The 10138-nt window shown below is 54.0% G+C and overlaps 1 protein-coding gene across 1 annotated transcript; it reads left to right on the top strand.

Moving 5' to 3' along the window:
• The first annotated feature begins 740 nt into the window (after nt 1-740).
• Nucleotides 741-1431, top strand: P3R3URF (PIK3R3 upstream reading frame). Its single transcript, XM_034651762.1, has 2 exons — nt 741-1036; nt 1314-1431. The coding sequence occupies exons 1-2, from the start codon at nt 793-795 to the stop codon at nt 1355-1357; spliced, it is 288 nt and encodes a 95-aa protein (XP_034507653.1). The 5' UTR covers nt 741-792; the 3' UTR covers nt 1358-1431.
• The last annotated feature ends 8707 nt before the right edge of the window (nt 1432-10138 follow it).

Here is a 10138-nt window from a genome sequence, read left to right as displayed (position 1 = left end):
GAAGAGCCTGATGTGGGGCTCGATCACATAACGCTGGGATCACGCCCTGAGCCGAAGGCAGACGCTTAACCACTTGTGCCACCCAGGCGCCCCTGTCTAGTGTTTCTGAGCACAAGAAGGCTGTGATGTGCGTTACAGAGGGAGTATGTCAAGTAAATGTCATCCAGGTACAAGTTAGAGTGCTGTTGCCTGTGAGTTCAATGTTAATGACTCAGTAACAATATAGTTTAAATTAGATATCTATAAACAGAAACACACATAAAACAAGGTCATGTTCTGATCGATCAGTTGACAAAAATGATGTGACCAGAGGCTGGTAGAAATCTAACCTTGCAGGTGCATTGGCGCGATTTGCTAATGCGCTATTTGTGGTGGGGACTTTATTAGACCATAACTACTGTGAATAACGAGAATTGACTGTATATGAAATAGGAATAACGATAGTCTCCTTGTAAGGTTGTCGTGGGATTAATGGGAGAGTGTTTGTAAAGTACTCGCCCCTGTAAATGCCTAAGAAGCATTGTTGATATTGTCAATATGGGTAAATGAGAAAGCGAGGGAGTAATGTTCCCCTACTCAGAGTTCCTCCTCCCTAGGGGCCAGGTTGAGGTTTTTCTGGCCCCTGGGCTAGACCCATGGAGAGAACCATGAGGGAGCCTGACCCATGGGGAGGGGCGGGGGACCAGGACCTATAATAAAGACCACCACCCTTATGCGGACTGTATGTCATAAAGGCCCCAGCTGCCCTGGCCAGGAGCACCCTCAAGCACACTACAGAAGTTCCCTGTGCCCATGGGGCCTTCTCAGCCAGTCCGTGCCCGTCGGCCCCGGGGCCTAAATTCCCCCTACCGCAGGCCAGGGCTGGGCTGGCCTCGGCCTCGATTTCCCAGGATGTTCAAGTGTAGCCGCAGGAGGTACCGGCAGAAACCCCAAGGCCCAGCTGCCACCGCTGCAGCCACCAGTCCTGCCACCGTGGCCACAGATATCAACAACACTCCTACAGCCACCACCAGGGTGTGGATCCTTCCGCCACAAGGTTAGCCAAGGGCCCTGAGGTGCGGTGGGGGTTGGAAAAACCAGGGACATTAGTTTTCCCCCATTTTAACCTTGCATAGGCACGTTGGGGGCACACCCTATGTGAAAAACCACCCCCAAAGTATGGTGGGGACTTGAGGGCAGACGTCCTAAGGGGAGCCTTAATGGAGGGTGTATTGGCTGAGAGCGGAGGGCCTGGGGAACTGTGAATCTAAGAACAGTGGAGCTTCCAGAACTGCTGTCTTCCTCACACTCTTCCCTCTCCTTCCTCTCCTCAGTTCTCAGATACCTCTGTCAACCTGGCAGCTTTCTGATCTTCTAGAAATGTCCAGAAACTAGTCCAGAAGCTTGGCTGGCTCCAGACCTGCATCTCCTAGGGGCCATGGGTGGTTAACAGCAGGCAAATACAATCATTTCTGCTCCAACTGTCTCACTCCACACCAAGGTGTTTCCAGACAACCATGCAGGGTACGAGGGCAGGGTTGGGGCTAAATGCTCCCAGGGACAGGCTTCAGTGAGGACAGCTGGGATCACAGTTAGACAATGGAAGGACAGGACAAGGTCGGCAACTGATACACCATTTCGCCATCTTTGGCCTCAGCTTTTGATCCACCCCGTGAGGTAGGGGGCCTTCCTGCATTGCACAGGAAAAAGGTCTCCACAGACATCTTGGAGTGAGACGCGTGCGAGCCTGTGAGGCCAGGACAGTGGGAGTGTGAGCAGACAGGCGGCTGAGCGTGCCTCTGAGGCGGCGGAGCATGGAGGTGTGTTGTAAGGTTAGGGTGGGCCGGAGGGAGGCCTCAGCTGGCTGAGAGGAATGAAGGGCAGGAACGGGGTGTGGGCAGCCTGACGCAGGAGAGGGTTGCTCTGAGGAGGGCGGGCCACCTTGGGCCCCTAGCTGTTCCCTGAGGCCAGTGTGTTCCGGGACTGTCAGCGGAGCCGGGCGGTTAGGGGTGGGGCAAGACTGAGCCGCGTCCAGAAGGGGGAGGGCGCTGAACGCTCGGCCTGGGGATTTTCCATTTGGACTTCTGAGTGTGTGCCCATGTGTCATCAGGTGTAACCGGGTTGCTGTGGGGTGTGTCTCCGTGCAGTTGTGTCTCAGTGGCGGGAAGCATTGTGAGGGACTCTTCTCTGAGGTGTCACTGTATGCGTGGGTGTGTGTCTGGGGCTCTGTTCCCTGAGGGCTGGGGGTGGGAGTGAAGACTCAGAGCCTTGGCCTGGCCCCCTGGGGGTTCAGAAAGCCTGTGAGGAGAAAGTGAATTGTGTCTGTGTCCTTTGACTCCAAGCCTTGCCAGAGACGGGGGCCCTGAGAGGAGGGACCGGGCAGAGAAGTCACTGACACATTGCACCCAGACTGCGCAGGCCGGGGGACGAGGCTCCTCAGGGTATGGGGGAAGTGGTGTTGAACCTCAGTCAAAGAAGGAAGGTGGCTGGGCTAGTGCCCAAGGCCCACAAAGGGGCCCACACATTTAAAGACACATGTCATAGTCCATGAACATATGCAGACGTGTAAATAGAAGTAGACTCACAGACACACAACGCAACAAACACAGGTGCACGCAAGTACAGGCTTATAAACAGAGCTACACACTGCCACTGATGCACATGGACCTCCCCAGTTGGCATATGTTAACAACACATACACACGCCTATAAAAGAACACACACACATAAGCATGCACGCATCTAGGCAAGCACACAGCATATAGACGGACCCATGCATCCCCACTCATGCAAACCGAGGCACACACAGACACACTCACCAGACATCCCCGCCCCTGCAGCCCTGGAACCCAGAAGCTTCCCTCCCCTATGAGTGTGTGTACCCACCCTTGTGCGTGTGTGTATCTGTGTCTGTGAGAATGTGTCTGTATGTGTGTGACTGAGGGGGGGTGCTGAGCTGTGGGAACCTGATGACATCATCTCTTCTGGCTATTTTTAGCTCCCTCTGCAATGACGGGCTCCTCCATTGCCCCTCCCCTTCCAGGCTCCCAGAGGCAGCCACAGCCAGAGGGTACCCACCACTCCAGGCTAGGTGACCCCTGGATGACTGGGTACAGCTCACTCGTTCCCACCCCACCAGAGCTTCCTGGAGGTCGAGAACACCAGAGGAAGAGGCTTGGGCCATGTGGCAGCCTGGAGCAGGGGCCTGGGCTAGGTGAGCAGACCTGGCTGGTCTCCAGCCCCTAGGGTGCCTCCGCTTCTGCTTTTCAATCTGAAACTCTGTCTCAGTCAGAAGTGCCTGCCATGTGCCAGGGAGGGTGCCAAGTTCTGGAGATAGAGCAGTGTGCAAGACAGCAGGAGTTCTTCCTGGTGGGTGTTACAGCTCGGTGGGAGACAGACATTAAACAGATCACATAGGCACTGCACCAAACTGTGGCAAAGGCTCTGAACATTGGTAACAAGGGGACTCGGTCTGGGATGATGTTCTCTGTCTCTTTCTATCTTGTGGAGATAACCTGAGGAAACCAGAGGGGCACCCTCCCCGACCTTGCACCTTCCGCCCTGACAACCACACTCCAGAATTCCACAGAGCAGAACTTCCTCCTCACGCCCCAGGCCATGCTCCCAACATTGCCCCAACCCACCATCCAAGTGGTGGCCCACCACTACTCATGGCCCCTTTTCTTTGGAACCTCCCCACGGTTGACCCCGGGGAGCCAGTCCTTAGTCCTCCATCTGTAGATGAGAAAAGCGAACTCTGAGAGGGGCAGGGCTGGACCACACCTCCTGGTGCCCAGGCCATGACATGAGGAGATGGCAGGCCTCAAGGGAGGAGGAAGTGGTGGCAGTACAGGTGCGGGAAGAGCAAGGGGTGGGGTCAGGAGGGGAGGAGGACAGTCGCCAGAGGGGTCCTTGCTCAGAGAAGGCTTTCTGCTCCTGCCAGCCTCTGGGCAGCCACAGGAAAATCAGGTTTGGCAGCTTCAGCCAAGTGCCAGGGGCTGGAGAAGGGGTCCAGACAGCTCTGGGGAGGCTGCCTGGGGGTGGGCTCATCCTCTGAGCCAGAGTCCCGTCAGGCCCCAGGCTCAGATGTCCTGTTGCGGGAGCATTTTGTAATACTGGGACCCTTTGGAGTGTGGGGGGAACAGCTCTGGGCTGGAAGCAGGAGCCCGGAATTCCAGCCCTTGTTCTGCCCCAAACCCCAGTGTGATCCTTGGAAAGTCCTGCCCCCTTTCTTGGCCTGCGTGGGCCCTCCCAGGAAGGAGTGCTGGAGGACCAGTTTCCCCATTCCCAATTCCTGCCCTCTGGCTTTTCCTGGGAGTCTGGCTCAGGCAAAGAAACACAAAGTTTGTGTTTGGGACAATGGGTATGGACAGGGAATAGACCGCCCTCAGGGCGCCAGGCTGGAGGTCCCTTGTCACCAATGGGTCAATGGCCGGAAGCCTAGCTCCAGCCCTACAATGCTATACGGGTCACCCCACCCTTGCCAGTACCCTCACCCACCCCTACTTCCGTCCTCTGTTCCTTCCTCACCTTCAGAGAAAGCTACTGGGCTCCCTGGGGAATCTCCCATACCTCCTTCATTGGCCCCCTGCCTTGTGCTCAACCCTCCCTCCCCCCTCTGCCCACTTGACAGGCCAGTCTCCCAGTTAACTTTCTGTCCCTGGATCCTGGGGCAGGCCCGGGAGAAAAGGAAGCTGGGTGGAAGGCCTGCACAGAGGCCTGCTTTTCCTGTTACCGTCAGATACTTGAAGCCCAAATGAGGGGCTTGAGAGGAGGGGGGTGGACTGAGTGCTGGGACCTAGGACTGGGCTGCCCTGGGCATATTGCAGTCCCAGGGGAAGTGGGAATGCTACCCTTTACCTATCCAACAATCTTCCTGTGCCTTCAGTGAATTCAGAGAAGAGAGCCCAGAGCCGAGACTTGTTCCTCTGGAAAACAAACACAAAAACCCAGGACAAGCGAGTCCTTGTTATGGTCACTAAGTCAATGATAAATTCATGAAAACACAAAAACCATAAAATTCTATTTTTTTTTAAAGATTTTTTATTTATTTATTCGACAGAGATAGAGACAGCCAGTGAGAGAGGGAACACAAGCAGGGGGAGTGGGAGGAAGAAGCAGGCTCATAGCAGAGGAGCCTGATGTGGGGCTCGATCCCATAATGCCGGGATCACGCCCTGAGCCGAAGGCAGACGCTTAACCGCTGTGCCACCCAGGCGCCCCAAAAACCATAAAATTCTAAATGCATAGAATCTATAGTCATAGGGGGCGCCTGGGTGGCACAGTGGTTANTATTCGACAGAGATAGAGACAGCCAGTGAGAGAGGGAACACAAGCAGGGGGAGTGGGAGAGGAAGAAGCAGGCTCATAGCAGAGGAGCCTGATGTGGGGCTCGATCCCATAATGCCGGGATCACGCCCTGAGCCGAAGGCAGACGCTTAACCGCTGTGCCACCCAGGCGCCCCAAAAACCATAAAATTCTAAATGCATAGAATCTATAGTCATAGAATCTTAGCATCACAGAATTCTAACATGGTGAAATCTGAGTTACAGAATCAGAAATTAGAATTCTGGCATCACTGATTCCCAGATCACAAGGTTAGAGTATCCTTGAATAGAGAAGTCTTGAGAAGTCAATTAGTGAAGTCCTTACCTTCAGGTGGATGTCTAAGCTAGAGGATGGACATTGGGGATGGGCAAAGGAGTTCACACGTGAACGCTAAGGAGGAGGCAGAGAGCTCAGGATACATGAACTTAGGATAAGTTAAGAAACCTGCAATAAACCAGACAGAGGACAGACATTTTCCATGAGGACACATTCTTGGTTTCTGAGGATGAGGGGAGTGGGGTGGCAAGAGGGGGACACAGAGAGGGGAACTACAGAAACAAAACATAGTCTAAAGAAAAGATTATCAAGTAGCATAATATACCAGCCACAATGCCTCCCGATTTCTCCATGATTGGGGTTAACACCAGCCCAGGACATTTTCAAAGGTTAGTAAGACTCCTTATCACCTTGGAACAGCAAGCCACATCTGGCTTTTTTGGGAAGAAAAGTACCAAGTAGAAAATATTCTGTATACCACAATTTCTTGGGGCTGCTGGGAAGAATAGACTCTCTAAAGAGGGTGCTGAGCTGTGACCAACAAAGCCACGCTGTGGTGTGGGGTGCAGAGCTCCTAGCAAGGCCGTGGTAGGGGACCCTGTGGAAGGCGTCTGCCTGGGGTGATGCCTGGGAGAGGCGTCTTTACAGAAGGAGCCAAACTTGAAGCAGCACTTGGTATGGGGACTCTTGCCTGATTACTGGGTTGGTTACTCAGTAAACAACAGGGATATTTACCTAGCATTTCTGGGAAACTACTGCAAACTCAGGAACCCAGAAGGAGCAGTTCCAGAGAGAGGCAAATGCCAAGCTCTTCTGGGCATGGGAAATGGGGCAATGCCAGCTGGAGATCCTCTTGCTCGGCTGCCTGTCCTCGGATTCAGCTTAATACCTCAGCCCCGACCCCTACCCACATCCTCATTTGCCTCCCTTTCCCTGCTTGCCTGCCATTCTCCCTACCTCCATCTGCTGTGTGATCTTTGGCAAATCATGTCCCCTCTCTAGGCCTGAAACCTCCTTTGCTTTCTTTTGAAGTCTATAATTGGGTCCTAAGCACAAGTTTTAGTATTTTATACTCCTGGTTTTGTCCAGATCAGTTCCCTTTCAGATGTCTCCATGCTCAGCTTCCAGAGAAAGCGTCAGGCAGCTTCAGGGGAGAATGGTGGGAGTAGGGAATATAAATAATTCTCACATTTGACATCCTGCATGTATCAGTTCCTATGACAGGTGTTTTATAAACCTTACATGATACCCACAACCACCCCGTGTATATAAGTCATTGCTCCCATTTTATGGACGAGGCTCAGGGAAGATAACATGCCCAAGGTCATCCGGCTAGGGAGAACCAGAATCTCTGGGAGGGCTGTCTTAATCTGAGGGCTATGGTTTCAGATTAGCATTAATCCATGTGGCTTCAACAGGTCAAATGAAAACCCATGGATGGGAGTTTCAGGGAGTAGCAGTCCATGTGGCTGGCCCTAGGTAGGTAAGGAGTTCCATTGAGTGAAGTGAGGGATAGGGGCTGACAGTCTGTGCTGTGAGAGAAACTGAACTGAGCCGCTTCCTATTGGAAACTCTGGGTGTTCTCAGCTCAGACTGGAGAGAGCTGGACTGAGGCGGGTATATGCAGGGTGGGAGTGGAGAATGGGGTGGTCCTGGGCTGGTCTTCAGGGGGTTGAGGGGCTGCTGCCACTGTTCCTGGAGAGAGTGTGTATGTGTTGGGGAGGGGCAGTGAATGGGGGCTTCTTCTTTCTGGGATGGCCTAAACACCCTCCCCCTACCCCCCAACGAAACTGGTTTTCGGGGCTCTGGAACCTGGTCGCAGGGGACTTTCCAGTTGGGGTAGCATCGTGGTATGTTAGCACTAGCCTCACCTCTAGGAAACTTTTGGATCCCTAAGCCTCAGCAACCTTGCACAGTTGCCTCTGTTAACGGACTCAATGGAGTGGAAGAATTTCAAAGGAACCCTGACTTTTGCCCTTCCTAAGGTGGGTCATCACGGGAGGCTTGGAGATCTGGTAACTCACTGGCTCACAGGGTCAGAGAGGGAGGCAACCCTGCGGGCCATCTCATCCAAATGCTTCACTCTGAAGGTGAGAGAGGAGTTTGAAGTCCAGAAGGGGAGCAGGACCTGCCAAAGATCACACAGCAGCCAATGCTGTCCCCACCGAGTGCCTGGCACTGCCCTTGGCACTGAGGACACAGGTGAACCTTGTTCTTGAAAACTTGCAGCCTAATGGAGAAAACAAGTGGTAGATAAACCGAGAGAAGTGTCAGGGTTAAAAGAAAAGTTCAGACTTGGGGCACTGGGGGCTTAGAAAGGCAGGGGCAAGTACCCCTACAGGCTTCACCAAAGATGTATAGGTGGTTTGGGAGCTGGGCTTAAAAGAGGGAACAACATTTTAGATGATACAAAGGAGTAAAAGACTTTCTGGCTGAGAAAGCATGAGCTGCTTCACCGAAGGACATGAACGAATTACCCTGCAAAGACTGGCCCGTGGAAGTCTGATGGGCAGCAGTCTAACCCCAGGCTAGGACTTGAGATCAGGACTGCCTGCTCTGTGAGCACACAGTAGTCACAGAGGTGCAGGCCACAGGGATACAAGGGCCCCAGCGGGCGGTAGGGGGGATCTCAGGAGACCAGGGCCGGGAGATTCTTAGCAGTATGGGTTGGGACTGCTAAGCTCTCCCAGCCCCGGGCCGGGGCTGTTTCCTTTAGTCCAAGTTACACGCTTGCACAGAAAACCTCGGTCCCCACTTCCCTCGACAAGGACCCAGGCCCAGGCTGAGGTCCGCCCAGCCAAGGGGTAGAGATTACTCCCCGCCCCGCGCCAGGTTTCACAGCCGGTGCGCACACCTCCTCCCTTGAAGCGGTTTCCCTCCACTCCCCCGCTGCTCCTAAACCCGCCACCCCTACGGGACAGGACGGGGACGTCCTTCGCTTTGGAACTTCGGTGGCTGCGAGCCCTCCCTTGCTGCTGTGATGCAAATCCGCTCCGGATTTATTCTCGGGCGTCCTTTCCGTAAAGTGCGACGCACCCGGCGCCAGCGCCTGTCTGGAAGTGCCTCCTCCCGCCTTGACCCAAGGGCGCCAGGGCCTTGAACGGGGTGGGGTGCGGGGACGGTACTTTCCCAGCGAGCGGCTCCCGCGGCTGCAGCCCGGGGGCAGGGTGACGGTGGGAGCCCGGGAATCGCGCGGCAGTGGCTGTAGGAATGGGGGCGGGGCTGTAACTAACCGCGCGGCGCGGGGGGGGAGTAGGGTGGGGAGCCGGAAGCCGCGGTGTGTGTGGAAGATCCTACACGCCGAGTGGGAGCCACCGAGAGCCCGACTGGGAGTGTGGGGGTGGGGGCACCTTGGGCAGGTGGGGACCTTGGTCTCCAGGTCCGGGCCGGAGGTTTTGGTAGAGAGATTAGAAGGTGTAGGGCTGGAGAGCGTTGGGGGTGGAGCGAGGGGGAATCCCCCGGCCTAGGAGGGGCCACCCCAAGCCTGAGCGCGGCTCGGCACCTCGCCGGGTCTTTGGTGCCTGGTCTGTGTACAGTTGGCGGTTTGTGCACTGAGAACGAATTCCACCGATCTCTGTCCTCATCTCGCAGGGAAACGAAGCTGTAGTTACACCTCAGAGACCTGGGAACCTAACACTACTAGGGACTGGATGGTGCGTGAGTGGGCTGCTCGGTGCACTCGCAAGAGCTCCAGGTTCAGGAAACTGCAGGACGGGTGTGAACAGTTTACATAAAATGCTATCCAAATCAGCATGTATATATAGGCATAAAGAAATGGCATTTACTGAGTGTCTACTGCATGCCAGACCAAGGGTATTCACCAAATTGACAAAAAGAAGAGAGATTCTTACTTTTTCTTGGTACTTTCACAATCAGAAAAGAACAATGCAGGTCTTTTTATTAAAAAAAAAAAAAAAAAAGACCTGGTTTCAGCACCGCTAAGCCACTGATTTGGCCTTGGAAATGTTGCTTTAACTTCTGCAAGCCTCAGTTTTCTTATCTGAAGATAATAATAATAGGGGGACCTAGGCACAGGATTTGCTGTGAAGATTAAATGAGTTAAAGCCTCAAAGATGCTTGAAGCCATGCTCACACTAAGTGGCAACAGTGAGGACACTTAGTTTGGGAGTGTGTGGGGGGAATGGGGGAGAAAAAAGCCTTCTGGAAGAATGGAAATCTGAGCTAAGTCTTAAAATATGAGAAGGAACTAGTCCGTGGAAAAGGGAGGAAGAAAAAAGAAAAGAAAAGGGAAGAAGAGAAGGACATTCATGACGGAATGACATGAGCAAGAACAGGCCGGTGAGAAACAGGACAGTGAATTGGGAACTAGAGATGGGAGGCAGGAAATGGAGATGGGGTTAGAAAGGTAAGCTGGGACCAAACTGGAGCAAGGTGGGGGGCTTAACGTTCCTGCGGCTGTTTTCCTGAGAGCTATCGAGGGGTCTTCAGGAGCAGCGGGAGGAGAGAGGCTCCCTGTGGGTCAGTGTGGAGTCCAGGAGGCCTGTGAAGGGAGGGATAGTGGCATGAACTACGGTGGCATCCCTGCGACGGAAAG

The sequence above is a fragment of the Ailuropoda melanoleuca genome, chromosome 2, assembly GCF_002007445.2.
Source record: "Ailuropoda melanoleuca isolate Jingjing chromosome 2, ASM200744v2, whole genome shotgun sequence".
NCBI classification, from domain to species: Eukaryota; Metazoa; Chordata; class Mammalia; order Carnivora; family Ursidae; genus Ailuropoda; species Ailuropoda melanoleuca.
Note: the sequence above shows the minus strand (reverse complement) of the source record. Positions and strands in the feature narration are given on the sequence as shown.

Bases quoted from the DNA above. Each gene is read 5' to 3' on its own strand.
- P3R3URF (XM_034651762.1), top strand. From the start codon at position 793: ATGGGGCCTTCTCAGCCAGTCCGTGCCCGTCGGCCCCGGGGCCTAAAT. The intron at 1,037-1,313 runs GTTAGCCAAGGG...TCCTCTCCTCAG, and splicing joins GTGGATCCTTCCGCCACAAG to TTCTCAGATACCTCTGTCAA.